Source organism: Photinus pyralis, unplaced genomic scaffold (genome assembly GCF_008802855.1).
Source record: "Photinus pyralis isolate 1611_PpyrPB1 unplaced genomic scaffold, Ppyr1.3 Ppyr1.4_LG6, whole genome shotgun sequence".
Classification (NCBI taxonomy): Eukaryota; Metazoa; Arthropoda; class Insecta; order Coleoptera; family Lampyridae; genus Photinus; species Photinus pyralis.
The window spans coordinates 12,244,194-12,259,648 of record NW_022170663.1 but is presented as its reverse complement, the minus strand read 5'-3'; the positions used below and the strand labels follow the sequence as shown (position 1 = coordinate 12,259,648).

At 39.2% G+C, this 15,455-nt stretch overlaps 3 protein-coding genes across 4 annotated transcripts; 2 read left to right on the top strand and 1 right to left on the bottom strand.

Moving 5' to 3' along the window:
* The first annotated feature begins 3,506 nt into the window (after positions 1–3,506).
* Positions 3,507–5,553, top strand: LOC116174056 (heat shock 70 kDa protein-like). Of its 2 annotated transcripts, XM_031491833.1 has the most exons (3): positions 3,507–3,768; positions 3,815–5,199; positions 5,281–5,553. In XM_031491833.1, exons 1-3 carry the CDS (start codon positions 3,558–3,560, stop codon positions 5,515–5,517), a joined length of 1,833 nt encoding a protein of 610 aa, XP_031347693.1. In that variant the 5' UTR covers positions 3,507–3,557; the 3' UTR covers positions 5,518–5,553. The 2 variants fall into 2 exon arrangements, with proteins under 2 accessions (XP_031347693.1, XP_031347694.1); XM_031491834.1 differs by having other exon boundaries at positions 3,815–5,553.
* An 872-nt stretch (positions 5,554–6,425) lies between these two features.
* On the bottom strand, positions 6,426–8,497 carry LOC116174881 (heat shock 70 kDa protein-like). The gene is made up of 2 exons (XM_031492908.1): positions 8,257–8,497; positions 6,426–8,209 (listed from the first exon to the last, which is right to left on the bottom strand). The coding sequence occupies exons 1-2, from the start codon at positions 8,468–8,470 to the stop codon at positions 6,525–6,527; spliced, it is 1,899 nt and encodes a 632-aa protein (XP_031348768.1). The 5' UTR covers positions 8,471–8,497; the 3' UTR covers positions 6,426–6,524.
* Positions 8,498–8,537: 40 nt separating this feature from the next.
* On the top strand, positions 8,538–10,624 carry LOC116173647 (heat shock 70 kDa protein-like). The gene is made up of 3 exons (XM_031491273.1): positions 8,538–8,627; positions 8,675–8,885; positions 8,937–10,624. The coding sequence occupies exons 2-3, from the start codon at positions 8,675–8,677 to the stop codon at positions 10,622–10,624; spliced, it is 1,899 nt and encodes a 632-aa protein (XP_031347133.1). The 5' UTR covers positions 8,538–8,627.
* The last annotated feature ends 4,831 nt before the right edge of the window (positions 10,625–15,455 follow it).

Below are 15,455 nucleotides of genomic sequence, written 5' to 3'. Positions count from 1 at the left end.
GGATGCTGATGATGCAGAAATGATACCGGAACAACCAACCAATCATGGTGCAGTATGCGATATCGATAGAGGGAATATTATTGAACGACGTCTGCGCGATCGAAGCAACATTGTACCAGCAGAGCGGTTAACGTATTTCGCATCAACAGATCGTGTTGTCATGTTGGCAATTGACGAAGAACCAAGAACGTACGAACAAGCCATTCATTTGAGCGATCACATACAGTGGGAGCAGGCAATGAACGAGGAGTACGATTCGCTCATAAAAATTCGCACATGGAATTTGGTCAATCAACCGAAGGACAAAAAGGTGTTCGTGTGCAATGAGGAAAAAGCAGAAAACAAAAATGCAATTTTGTCGGTAATTGAACACTTGCGAAGAAAATTCGATGTCGAAGTGTTCGAAGTGAGATCATTTTTGGGTTTTGAAATTGAACAGCGAATGGACGATTCAATTCACGTAAATCAACAGGCGTATGCACAAAAGGTACTTAATCGTTTCGGCATGACAAACTGTAATGCTGTGGCGACACCATCGGACAGTGCACAAAATCTTGGAGATTTTTATGCAGACGAAGAAACGAATTTTCCGTATTGTGAGGCAGTTGGTAGTTTGATATACATAGGAGTGGTCACACGACCAGACATCAGTTTTGCTGTTGGTAATCCAAGCCGACATCTTGAAAAATCGGCAGTGGCGCACGTGAATGCGGTAAAACGCATCTTAAAATACATCAAAGGAACAATACATATGGGCATTCGATTTGAAAGTGGCACCAATTTGAATCTGTGTGATTACAGCGACGCAGATTATGCGGGAGACATCAAAACCAGGCGATCTACATCTGAGTATGTTTTTATGCTTGGTAACAGTATTATTAGTTGGGGTTCGGAGCGTCAAAAATCAGTGGCGCTGTCAACAACTGAGTCCGAGTATATGGCGGCGGCGTATGCGATAAAGGAATTGATATGGTTGTATCTATTGTTATACGAATTATTGCCGGTCGTTTTGGACAAACCGATTTTTCTTATGGATAATCAAAGCGCAATTCGACTTATTAAGAATGCGGAATTCCATAAGAGAACAAAACATATCGATGTACGATATTATTACATTCGAGAGGAGTACTAACGATTATGGAACTTTCGATTTGAAATATGTGGCAACGGACGAACAGGCAGCCAACATAATGACGAAGGCTTTACCGAAGAATAAGCATCAATATTTTCGTACATTGATAGGCCTTATGCCAAAAGAATGATTTTTATTGGCTTAGGTTTAGCAACTTGTAACTAAAAGTGGGAGTGTTGAGATTTTTTTTAGTTTAGTTCAAGTGTGCGTGTGCTAGTCAGTTAGAATAAATGTCATGTCAATTTACAATTTTTCAATTACAAAATTAATTTTACACATCGGTATTCGTTAATTCACCTCTGAAGCGTTACACCCGCGTGGTGGAAATTTCCGAGAGCGAATTTTCCAGACGTGAATCTTCCGGGGGCGAATATTTCTGGGGCGAGTCTTCTGCACGAGTTTTCCGGAGAGAATTTACCGGATACTCCTGTATTTATAAAAGAAATGTTACCCGTTGGGCACTTTCTAAGTCTCCCCCTCTACAATGTTCCAAAATTTTAAGCATAGTTTTTATTGGACATTCTTTCAATTTTTTATTTTTTATTTCAATATTCTATGTCTCACAAACTTTTCGACAGTAGCATATTGTGAAAAAACAAAATTATAGTCCCCCCTCTCACATCAGTAACTTAACGCAGCGATATAACAAATTCCATCACATAAATTGGAACAATAAAAAAACTTCGGCTATTAGATGTCCTTTCAGCTACTTATGTCGATAACTGTAAGTATAGTGCCATGCCAGTTGAGGGAATAGTTTCCATAAGCACTTCAAGTCCGACAATAATCGAAAGTAATAGAAACATGTGGCCAGCGAACCCCTTACTTTTATTAATATCAATAGAAACCACCCACCGGTAGTTTACGATAAAAGATCCGCATTAATCGGAGCTTTATAATAATAACCGAGTGCATTTATAGTCCGGTTTAGTACGAAGGAAGTAGAATTGGACTGCTGCGTTCGTAGAGATCATATCTAAAATCGACCCTTGGGGCATTTTCGGTAATATTTACTGCAACGACGGCCTTTATATCAGATCGGTACGGAACGTACTCATTATTATCGTGCGATTTTTACAAATTTCTGTATTTACGCGAGTTTAATTATATATCGAAGTCGGTTTTTAATAACAATTTGCTTCTGGTGCAAATTATATTATACTTAAGAGAGTATGGCGGATACATTATCTTGTTACCCTTGATAAGTTATTGGTCGCCTTAAACGTTAAATAATGATCGCTATTTCTCCATCCGTACTTCTTTTGAATACGAAATTATGCATCGGCTTACCTTACGTGTACGGCTAGACTAATTCACGTTGTTAATATTTAATTGCGGAGTACTTGCATAGTTTATTCCGACTTGCGAGAACGTTTCTAACGGTATATGCAAAATGCAAATTTTCGAAATGATTTGATTTGTTGAATTCGCAAAGTAAGAGATAATTGAGAAACAAAATCCGAAATCTGGCGTTGCAGCTTTTGACTGATCCTTTGCGAAAATTACCCCCGATCAAGATACCTAAATTTCATTAAATCATTCAGATTTAAGGTAGGTAATTCTGCAAGTGCGCATGCCTAAACTTACATAAGTACCAAATCGTATCCTAAACTCCAAAGTAATAGAATTCTATAAAAGGAACAACACCGGTCCCGAAATACCACACGATTTACCTGTGGTAATTTCCCTGTAAAGTTTCAACCATAAATGGACTAAATTAACGGGTAGCCAAATAAGAATTGCAAGCGGTAATTTTTTGTATATAAAATTAACCAATGGAAAACTGCTGAAATATATTGGAATTTACAAATTGGGCAAGTATTCTTCATTCTAGAACGTGTTCTACTTCCTAAAATTAAAAATAAACAAAGTTAATGACGGGGTGTGTTAATAATTTATGTAAGGCTGTCAATGTAATTGTAGAATTCATTAGAAATTAGTAGGTGGATATGTTTTTGTCTGAAAAGTCAATTATCCCATACTTTGGCAAAAGATTCAAGAGAACCGTGATCGATTATTATTTTCGGATTTTATACCATTTTAGGTGCTGATCTAGTGGGACAGATTGAACCCTTTAATGTGTGTTGTAAAATTGATGGATCCGTGAAGATCTCGAAGACCGTTCGGTATTCAGTTGTATCATATGTTTGTGCTTATAAATTCTACACGCTAAGAATAGGTTGTACATCCGCAGTGCTAACTTTCTTATTTGTGGAAGGATTTTTTTGGTTAAATTGATGAAAACGAATTTGGTTGGAGTAACTAATTTTATCTAACAGAGACTGTTAATGTGGAAAGGCGCTTTTTCTACATCGTTTACGATTACTTTTTGAACTTGATACATTGATATCGATATACATCAAGTAAGGCGTGAAAAGTAAACACATTGAAAGTGTCAAAAATTTTTAGTAACATTATCTCCAGAATGGCCGAAGAATTTGCAATCGGTGTGGATTTAGGTACGACTCATTGCTGCGTTGGAGTGTTTGATCCCGAAAAGAACACCGTGGATATAATTGAGAATCAGTACGGAGAGCGAACTACACCGTCCTACGTCGCGTTTACAGATGAAAAAGAAATAATTGGGAAAAACGCAAAGGACAGGGTTGCGCGAAGCCCCGCAAATGTCGTATATGGTAAGCGTTCGATTGACGAACACCACCTAATCCGCCCCGTTTGCAGACAGCAAGAGATTAATTGGAAGGATGTTCAAAGACGAGTACTTGCAGCATAACTTGTCGTCGTGGTGCTTTCGTTTGATAGAAAGCGAGGAAAATACGCCCTTGATACAGGTCACCAAAAACAACATGGCGGTGACTTACAAGCCTCATAAGATAAGTGCGAAGCTTTTGGGTTATATGAAAAAGATCGCCGAGCAGAAGAAAGGGCGGAAGATTAACAACGCGATTATAACGGTTCCGGCCTATTTCAACTACAATCAGCGGATTGCAACCAGAAAGGCCGCAAAACTGGCAAAGCTGCACGTTTTGAAAATCATGAGTGAACCAACGGCGGCCGCCTTAGCATACGTTCACAAAAATCAGATCACGGACTGTGGGAACATTTTGGTTTTCGATTTGGGTGGGGGAACTTTCGACGTGTCTGTGATTAGCATCAAGGGCAAGGATATAACGGTGAAGGCGACATCGGGCAATACGTTTTTGGGCGGGCGCGACTTTGACAACAATTTGGCCCAGTTCATCGTTGAAAAACTAAAGGATATGTACGGGGTGGATGTAACGAAGACCGAAACCGCGATGTGGAGAGTAAATTGTCGAGCTGAAAAGATTAAGCTCGCGCTATCGTTTGAGAGGAGCGTTACTTTGGATTTGCCGAACATTTTAAATGATGGAAGGGAGGTTGACCTGGTGATCACCAGGGAGGAGTTCGAAACTATTAACGCGCATCTTTTCCGGCTATGCCTCACGACCGTTGAGAACTGCCTGGCGCAGGGGGAGGTGAACAGGGAGGACGTTGAAAGAGTTCTTCTAATTGGAGGCTCCACTCGAATACCTTACTTGCGCGATATGTTGGCGGAATACTTTAACGATAGTGATAAACTCGCACAAGGTATAAATCCAGACGAGGCGGTAGCCTACGGTGCGGCGATAGAGGCTGCAACTTTCAAAAGGGATAAAAAGACGTCTGGGCAAAGGATTAACGAGGTCACCCCGCTTTCCCTTGGCATAGACGTCATGGGAAATTTGATGAGTGTGGTAATTGCACGTAACACCCCCATTCCTGTGTCTGTAACTAAAACGTATGTTACAGTCAGTGATCAACAGAAGGAGATGGCTCTCAACGTCTATGAAGGTGAGAGATCATTAGTGAAATACAACACTAAGATAGGAACGTGTGTCATCACCTTGCCCTTACGGCCCCCGGGTTACCCAGTGGATGTAACCTTTAGTATTGACGCAAATGGAATTTTCGATGTCGGATGTAACACCGAAACTGGACTGTATTCCAAATTATCAATAGATTACGAAAAGTGTGTATCACTAAAATCCGACGACATGCTCCAAGACGCCATAAACAATGAGGCGAAAGATGAAAGAGAGAATCAGGTAATTTTATCGTGGATTAGACTGAGGGAGTATTGCATTCATGTCAAGACTCTTTTGACTTATAAATGGGAGGATTTTAAGGACGTGGACAAAGAGTGGTTAGAAGCAACAATTGAGGAAACTGCTCGGTGGGTGCGCAAAAATAAAGTACGTGAGGGTAGCGAGATGGAAGAAAGTGCCATCTTAAACAAATTGGAAGAAGTCCAATCGATTTGTAAGCCTATTTTAGAACAAGTGGGTTACAATGCTTCTGACCTTTCCATACCTGAATTATATAAGCTTTACCAAGATCAACCCTTGCATGTCCATTTAGAGTAAATGTTTCAAATCGCAATAAAGTTGTCTTTACATTAACTTTTATCTATTCTTACACATAACATTTTTAAGCCTGTCAGTTCTGTTTTCTTGTGAACCTTCTATACTGGTATTTTTCCGATTCTTCCACACTTTATGGATATTCAATGCTTGAGATCCCCCAGGTCCATCAAATCCTAGATCAAATCCCTTAAATTCTCGAATTTTTCCCTTTTTTCCAATCATTCTGATTCTTCAATTCTTCAGATCTATCAGAGTCTTAAGGTTCCTCCGATGATTCGAACCCTTGCGATTATTCGGTTTCCTTAAATTGTTTAAATATATCAGATTTCTGAGAACATTTGTATCTGTTTCATAAATTCTTAGGATCTTTCATATCTTTGAGTCTTGTGCCAAACTCCTGACATTCGGTTTTTAAGGTGCTTCAAATACGTTAAACGCTTCGGATTCTTCAGTTTTGTCACTTTTCTGATTATTCAGATTCTATCAGGATAATGGAACGCCAACCCTTGGCCGCCTGTGGTTCTTCTTAAAATCCCAAAGTTCCTTGGTTATTTTGTGTTGGTGAATTCTTTTTTTTTTGTTTCTCTGGGTTATCATATGCTTTGAATTGTTCTAAGTTTGATTCTTCCGATTTGATGTGTCTGTTTCTTGACATTCTAGAAGCTTTCAAATTCTTCCCTTTTTAATATTGTTGTTTTTCCCCCGTTTCAAATTCTTTCGATCCACAGATTTTCTTTTATTAGGTTCGTAGGTTTCAGTGCATTTCCAAATCAGCAAAAAGTACAATGTTCAATAGTTTTTGGTTCTGATGCGAACCCCAAAGGTCCGATCTAATATGTTGTGTTAGTTCCGTGTAGCCAAATGTGGACTACCCCAGCGAATAAAAACTGTAAGAGGACGAAAATAGATAAACTATGTACAACCGAAATATATTTGGTACCTGAGATTATTTTACATTTGATAAAATTGGCTACTGGAAATAATTATTTATTAATCATCGATAAAATTTATTGAGTTATCAATCTATAGAAATCAGATATGCACATCTCGGCAATGGGAAATCCGTATTTGGCTAAAATTGGTTCGCATATTTTTTCAATCTCTGTCTTTTTCTCTATAATTGCGTTCTTCTCGTCTTCGCTGCCAACAGCAACCTTATTGTTTGAAACCCATTCGGAAATTATGTTGGTGATGTTCGCCATGACGGTCTTATCTTCGGCACTAAGCAGCTCCGACTTATACGTGCACAACGACTTGGTTTTGATGCAATACTCCTTTAATTTAACCCACAACGAAACGACTTCGCTTTCCTTGTCATCCCTTTCCTTATTTTCGAGCGCCACGCGTAACGCGTCGTCTGCCTGTTGGTCGGTGTATTTCTCGTACTTCATTACCAGATTGGAGTACACGCCAGCGTCGGTTAGGGCGCCGACTCTCAGAATACCATTCTCATCAATATGGAAGGATACTTCAACTGCGTATCCGGGTGGCTTTGGTGGCAGTGCAATTGCGCACGTTCCAATTTTGGTGTTATACTTAACCAATGATCTTTCGCCCTCATAGACATTCACGTCCATTTCCTTCTGTTTGTCACTAATCGTCATATAGTTCTTTGTCTTGGTAACTGGAATCGGTGTATTACGAGCTATAATAACGCTCATTCGATCTCCAATGGTATCCGTGCCAAGCGAAAGAGGTGTTACCTCCATAATTGAATGAACCGGTCCGCCGGCGTCTTCGCCTTTTTTAATCATGTATGCCTGCACTGCGGCCCCATACGCGACAGCTTCGTCCGGATTTACACCCTGGGTCAGCTTATCATCTCCCCCAAAGTACTCGGATAACATTTGGCGAATTTTTGGAATCCTTGTAGACCCACCGATAAGCAGAACTTTTTCAATGTCATTTTTGCACAGCTTGGCGTCGTTCAGGCAATTATGAACGGTCTGGATGCACATTGAAAATAACCGATCGTTGGCCGCTTCGAACTCTTTCCTAGTAATTTCAAAGTTGATATCCTCACCGTCGAGAAGAATGTTATGTAGGTCCAGGTGCGTTTTGATTTCGAACGAAAGTTCAGTTTTAACCTTTTCGCTTCGCGCGTTCACTCTACGAAGCGACGACGGTATCTCCCTAACATCCCTGTCGTATTTCTCCTTGATACGCTTAATGATGAGGTTGGCTAAATTGTTGTCGAAATCTCTACCCCCAAGAAAAGTGTTGCCCGAAATCGCCTTGACCGTGATATCGCGATTGCAGACTTTTACAATTGATACGTCAAAGGTACCTCCGCCCAAGTCGAATACCAGAAGATTTTTGCATTCGGTCACGTTGTTTTTATAGATGTATGCCAAAGCTGCCGCTGTGGGTTCGTTGATGATTTTGAGCACGTTTAGACCGGCTAATTTTCCAGCTTCCGCCGTCGCAATTCTTTGATGATAGTTAAAGTAAGCTGGTACTGTTATTACGACATCGCTTATGGATCGGTTCAGTCGTTTTTCTGCAATGCGCTTCATGTAGCTTAACAGTTTTCCGCTGATCTCTTGAGGTTTGTATGTCACAATCTCGTCCTCCTTAAATATCTGAATTAAAGGCGTGTTATCCTTATCGGATACAACGCTGAAGGACCACTTTTTGATGTTCTGTTGCAGGTATTCGTCATCAAATTTTCTTCCAATGAACCTTTTTGAATCTAAAAGTAGTGTTTAGTAGATAACGAATTGGTAGTGCTGGCGTTACCGTAAACGACGTTTTTGTAATTGCGATATACACGATCCTTGGCCAGTTTTCCTATGACCTCATCTGCTTCGGTGAATGCCACGTAAGAAGGTGTGGTCCGATCTCCTTGTTGATTTTCGATGATGTCAACATCGTGACTGTTCGGTGCCAGATATCCGACGCAACACGACGTCGTTCCCAAATCGATGCCCAAAGCTGGAGAGTCCGCCGACATTTGAATTTTGGAGATATTTACTCGAAATTACAAATTTTTACGGAAAATTTTAACTGCCTGACGTTTGAACATTGTTTCCTGTTCTACAGAGCAGTTGATTTCTGAAGCAATTTCATTTACGTCAAAATCTTTCAGTTGGACATTATGCATAGGAAAGGTGATGCATTGTATTAACGATGCAAAACGTAATTACGATGATTGCAGATGAGTGTCTCTCCAGCAATTGGCATTGATCTTGGTACTACTCGCTGCTGTGTCGGTTATTTGGCTAACAACAAATACGATGTTGATATTATAGAAAATCAACATGGAGATCGAACGACACCATCGTATGTCGCATTCACAGACAATGGCGAGGTTGTAGGGAAGCAGGCAAAGGACAAAGTATATCGCAACCCAGAAAATGTAGTCTATGGTAAACAGCGTTAGCAAAACTACACGAAGAATCAGCTGATTTGTGTTTCAGATTCAAAACGGTTAATTGGAAGGCTCTTTGACGACCCATACATCCAGCAAAACCTCAAGGCGTGGACCTTCAACATCAATGCCGGACCAGACAGTAAACCTCTCATACAAGTTATCCAGGGCGATTCCATTGTGAGCTACTCACCACACCAAATCAGCGCCAAATTGCTGGCACATATGAAGAGCGTTGTGGAGAATAGAATAGGAGAAAAAATAACGCGAGCCGTCGTCACAGTCCCCGCATATTTCAACTACCACCAGAGGATTGCAACGAGGGAAGCCGGCAAATTGGCGGGACTCGAAACGTGTATAATCATGAACGAACCGACTGCCGCAGTTTTAGCGTACGTCCACAAGCACCACGTAAACGACTGCAAAAATGTGCTCGTCTTTGATCTTGGAGGTGGGACCTTCGATGTGTCAATTGTCAGCATAAACGGCAAGGACATAACTGTTAAGGCTACATCTGGCAACACCTTTCTAGGGGGGCGAGATTTCGACAACAATTTGGCAGAGTACATTATGAAAAAATTAAACGAACTAAATCAAGTGGACGTATCACAAATTTCGACATCAGTTCGACGAATCAATGCTCGTTGCGAAAATATTAAAACTGAATTATCGTTTGAAGAATCCACACAGCTTGACCTGCACAACATTTTAATGAATGGAACAGAGGTTGATCTTGAAATAACTCGCTCCGAGTTTGAGGCGATTAACGACCACCTCTTCAAACTTTGTATCCAAACGGTCGAGAACTGTCTCCGCCAAGCCAGCCTTTTCAAAGCAGATGTAGAAAAAATTCTTTTAGTAGGTGGATCTACTAGGATCCCAAAATTAAGGAGCATGCTATCCGCTTACTTTGGTGACCAAGACAAGTTGTGCCACGGCATAAACCCAGACGAAGCCGTCGCTTACGGTGCCGCTATTCTAGCAGCGGGTGGTGAGATCCAGTCCGTTCACAATATCAAGGAGATTACTCCCCTTTCTCTTGGCATCGACGTCGTTGGTAACAGGATGAGTTTCATAATACATCGTAACACTCCAATCCCCGTAACCAAAACCAGATCGTATATCACCGTTAGCGACGAGCAAACGGAAATGGAAATTAACGTATACGAAGGTGAAAGGTCACTAGTGCAGTACAATACAAAAATTGGCACTTGCATTATAGAGTTACCACCGAAACCCCCAGGTTACCAGGTGGAAGTGACGTTCCATATTGACGTTAATGGTATCTTAGAGGTCGGTGCCTCCACAGATGGCGGTGTTTATACTAACCTGTCAATGGAGTACGAGAAAGTCGCCGAGCAAAAATCCAGCGACATGCTGAAAGACGCGTTGGAAAATAAACAGAGCGACGAAAGAAAGAGGGACGTAATATCTTGCCTAATAAAACTGAAAGAGTACTGCATTAAAATGAAGGCGCTGTGCACGTACAAGCCTCACATGTTTACCGACGAAGAGAAGCATGCAATAATTGGGGCATCTGAAGCTGTTACGGCATGGGTCAACGACACTGTCATCGAAGATGGTACCGATGAGGAGAAAAATGCTATTGTTTACAAGAAGATGGAAATTGAGGGAGTGTGCGAACCTATTCTTCAAAATTATGGGTTTAACGTTGGTGACATGGGCATATCAAAATTTCATAAATTTTTAATTGACCACGATGCGATATTCTTGTAGAAATTTTGTGAAGAAAATTTAATTACTATTTGCTGTTTTAATATTCATTTAACCTTGTGTAATACAACGCAATCGCGTAAAAATAACCACGTTTTCCTCACACGTATCGAGAGCAAGTAGCTATAGTTTTACGTACTACTCTTAAGCTCTTAAAAAATTATCTCTGTGTAATGACATCCAAATGACCATGCTAAATCTGTCATAATGACACCGTTCTAGATTATAGTTAGTATTGTATATTAAAAAAATTTGGTGGAGCGAGCACAGATACCACCAATACACCTGCGCATGTGAGATTCTCCTTTTTATATCTAAGAATATGTGTACCAAATTTGGTTCCAATCGGTTCAACCGTTTAGCCGGAGATTAGAGTCTGACACACTTGTGCATGCGCGATTCTGCCCAAAAGTTTTCAGCTCTTCCTGTTATGTCTAAGAATATTTGAACCAAATTTGATTTTAATCGGCCCACAGACCGATATACCAATCGATATCATTGAGATTTTGTTTGATTCGGATTCCTGGAACTTCAAAACGTGAATTTCCGTAAAAAAAAAAGGGGGGGGGTCATTTTTTGCCCAATGAAGGATCCGTCAAGGGATTTAAATCTTCTATCCTTTGGCGCATTGATTCAAAAGTTCAAACAATGCTGTGATCAAAAAGTGAAACAGATATGGCAACATACCCTAAACGCGTGCGTTTGTCAAAGTCTTCAACGAATGATACGAACCAAAGACACCTTTTGCATTTACAGAAAGCAATCTAAGATTTTTTATTTCAGTGCCAGTTGATAGTTTCATACGCAATTTTTAAAGCTCGGCGTTTTTCGCATGCTCGGGGGTGCTTTAAGCGATTCTGATGTAGGTATGTACTTTAAAAAACTCTTAAACGAATGCTTAAACGCTCTAAAATCCTTTAGAAAGTTCTTCGAGGCTCTTGCTAACTTTTTTAAAACATTATAAAAATCTTGGCCCACAATTTTTTTAATTAAACATATTTTAAGTTGTTAAATTATAAACATGTGTCTCCACTCTTTGTATCTCAAAAATTCTCAGATTTTGGAGGTTTCCTAGGTTCTGAAATTCCAAATAACACATATTTAGTTTGTTCTATTTATTGTATCACTTTATCTCTCTGCATGTCCGCCCGTCCATCTAAGCCAAGAACAGTCAATTTTCATTTAGATGGAAAACTGTCCAAACCTGTGCCTGGACGCCTCAGAATGTGTTACAAGTCGTTATTTACGTAACTCATAATTTCAGAATCTACCTTTTTATAAAGAAATTCAAAAACGCAAGTAAAAATGCAACAATTATCACTGATTTAGAAACATCATACTGTGATTGCTAAAGACGATCGTACATTTTCTGAACTCATTAAGATTGTGATTCTGTTTTTATTCTCTTTCCCAATGAAATATGTTTCGCGTATTAATTGCGCCGTTGCGAATCCACGCTAGACAGTATAAGAAGCAAAAGGACCGGTATATGAGTTTCATGACAAGTTACGACCTTATATTAAAGAAGTTGGTGTGAAGGTGCGGTCAGGGTGGAGTGGTAACCCACATGTTGTTATCGAACCCCCGCTGATTCAAAATGATCTCGATGGAAAAGTCATAAAGTCACCGTGAACTACCGGCTGTTGTGAATATTAGGTATACCCGGTTAGTTCTGCTACCTACGATTCCCTTTCTTGTAATATATTACCTTCTACCCGACCATTTATTTCATCGTAAATCCACCTTGATACATTGTTTTAGATATATTGCGGTGTGTGTTCCCGATAAACACATATTGTGCATGTTAGTGTAGGAATTATGGCATAAAAATAATTCGACAACAAATGTTACTTGATAATCCATAAACAATAACGACCCAATGACAAATTTTTCACTAAACGGTCTCTATTTATCGGTTTCTGGTTATGCTGGATCTACGTATTCTTGACTTAAGGCAGATTTTTACAATACGCTAGGAATGTCAACTTTACTTATTCTATTATCAATTATCAGCGAATTGACCATTCTACGTATTGGTTTAACTGAAATACTGAAAAAATGAAACAATTTGCCAATGAACAACAACTTCAAAGCGTGTACATAACAAAATTGTATCTGTAGTGGTAGTGACGAATTTGGGGTCCGTGTAGTTAGCAGGACATTGGCGGCACAAATTTCAAGACTAGGTGGATTGGTTAGTGCTACGTTGGTGCCGGTTTGTGCCGTAAAAATTCGCCAGCAAAACATACAGTTTCGGTTGCAATACTGCCATCTTCTTCAGCGTTAAATCGCGTCTTTTTTGCATTAAACTCCTTCCTTATTGTGTAATCAGATACAGGAAGAGAAAAATGATTTGAAGACAATGGTATTATCTTTGTATTTATAAACCAATGGTATTATTATAAAACGTAATGTTTTGGCGAAAGGTGCATGTATACTTAAAATTATTTATTTCATTGTGCCATAATATATGACACTTACGTTAACACCACTCTCGGTTTATGAGAAGTCTAATCGAAAAAGTACGAATTGTTTTGGATTCTACGCCCCAAAAATAATAAGAAACAGTGTTTTCCCGAGAAATTTTGGTGCAGTCGACTTTTGGTAAAAAAGGAAGGTTATACACTACCTTTTTTTGAGCCCCGAAAAAAAAATTCCCTCAGATCGACCGGGGAAAAAAAATTTCTTATAGAATGTGTCCTGTAGAATCCATAATTTTAAACAGTTCGAAGATTGAGGTACTAGTTCAAAAGTTACAGCCCTTTGAATTTTCTTTCGAAATTGGTTTCTAGTCTATAACTTTAGTTCCATTATTCAAAATATGATTTGCATTTTATCGTCGTGTAGTTGGCAAGTAAAAAATTTAAATTATTTTCATATTCAGTTCAGATCGATGTGTTTTTCTTTTCGAATCACGTCTCCATAAAGGACGAAAAGAAAAGGAATGGTGTTAAAATGAAGATTAATTTGATTTAAATTACCGTGAGGCGATGGAAGTTTGAATATAAACTTTTTCCTATGGCAACTTTTAAAAAGCGAGTGAATTTATTCGAAATGGCTTCGCAACCGTTGTTTTCGCAATGAAAATTAAACCTGCCGCCGCCATAATCCACTAATGACGAAATTCGTATTATTGTAGGAAGCTCGACATTTTTTCGCAATTGAACGAAAATGCGAGCCAATTAAAACCAATTGTACAACTCTCAGCGACTCAATCGAGTTCGGTTTGCACGTACTCACGATCTTAACGGTCGAGTAAACATACTCCGGACCACACAAACCTAAGTAAACACCAGGTAATTAAATTCCAGTTTAATCTTCCATCAGCATTATCGGAAATAAACTCAATTTTCTATTCATTTAACTAAACGTAGCGTTTGAAAATATTTTCTTTGTTCGTTAAAGCTTTGCCAAAGGTTAATACGGAATTCTCTTTGAAGACGACAACGCTTGCCCAAAGGCGTCTTTAGTGTATCCGGAATACATCTTGTATCTAAAAATACAGCGAGAAAAGCACAATTCCCAACGTATTAAATTCGTTGTATGAAATCAAGCGCCTCGAGCTTTTGTGACCTGAAAACATTTGTAGGTGGACAAACAATATTCCCTCCCATTTCGTTTATATGTTAATTGATGCGACAAATTACACAATTTGGTTTGAAAAACTGAAGCACTTTATTTACATTCGTTGTAGCAAAGAGATCGTGATATTCTGTGGGTGTACTGTTCTATGTAAATAACGCGGTTGATGTATTAGCAATTAAGCTCGCTTGGCATTAATTGGATTTGCATCTCACTATCCCGACGTATTATTCATACGTTTCTTTTATTTAACGGGTTTAACAATTGTAATTTAATTTTGACGTATAAATAAATTGAATACGTATAGTACGAAAGGATGCGTTATTCACTTGCGAATAACATTAAATAAAATTGCTACTATATTTTTATTCATTGATTTACCTATAACGTTTTCACTGGAATTTTGAAGTGTGAAATTGCAAAAATTGGAATTGGAAATCGTTGCCAAAGACATTTCATGCAATACCAGTCAAAAATGTGTAGCCAAAAACTTTGCCTAACTACGACCCATACAGCTGACAACCGTCTCGCACAGGATAGTAAACCAAGTGTAATTAATGAATTCAGACAAATAGTAAAATAATATCCCATGCGGTGCCTATGGGCGATTCAGCTTTCAGAACGATTTCCAAGTACATATCTTCAAAAGCCTACATACAGGGTGTTACGACAATGTAAAGGCATTGAGTTATTTAAAATGGGCCATAGGGAAATTTACATTGCATCAATTGTTTCGGTAATAGCTTCCTCGCGAATCATCTGCCACAGTACTGTAGAAATTGTTTCTAAATCAACAAATTTATTCAAATGAAATATAAACGTATAAGATTACAATCGGTGCTCGAATTGTTTTCCATCGGCAACCGAACAATACCCGATACTCGGTACTGAATAGCTCGCATACCACACAGCTACTGTGCCCACTCTTGTACAAATTGTAATGAACACCTTTTCGAGCAGTGGAGTACATGTTGCCGCTCCGTTGATGCAGTTTGAAGGGTTGAGATCGAGAACTGCCAGTGAAATAACTAAGCGCAAGGTCAAGATTTGAGGACAATTTGTGCAATGTAAATTTCCCTATGACCCATTTTAAATAACTCAACCCCTTTACATTGCGTAATGCTAGGTGTGTACTTTCTATGGCCCATCTTTAAAAAAACACCCTGTGTATAAAACTTCTGAAGAAACGAAAGCTCTAAATTCTAAAAGATCCCAAGCATATTTGCTTGTCCTGTATGGGTGCTTCGCCCGT

Excerpts from the sequence above, each read along its gene's own strand:
- LOC116173647 (XM_031491273.1), top strand. The coding sequence starts at position 8,675 with ATGAGTGTCTCTCCAGCAATTGGCATTGATCTTGGTACTACTCGCTGC. Across the intron at positions 8,886-8,936 it reads CCCAGAAAATGTAGTCTATG|ATTCAAAACGGTTAATTGGA; the intron begins GTAAACAGCGTT and ends TTTGTGTTTCAG.
- LOC116174056 (XM_031491834.1), top strand. The coding sequence starts at position 3,558 with ATGGCCGAAGAATTTGCAATCGGTGTGGATTTAGGTACGACTCATTGC. Across the intron at positions 3,769-3,814 it reads CCCCGCAAATGTCGTATATG|ACAGCAAGAGATTAATTGGA; the intron begins GTAAGCGTTCGA and ends CCCCGTTTGCAG.
- LOC116174881 (XM_031492908.1), bottom strand. The coding sequence starts at position 8,470 with ATGTCGGCGGACTCTCCAGCTTTGGGCATCGATTTGGGAACGACGTCG. Across the intron at positions 8,210-8,256 it reads TTACAAAAACGTCGTTTACG|ATTCAAAAAGGTTCATTGGA; the intron begins GTAACGCCAGCA and ends CACTACTTTTAG.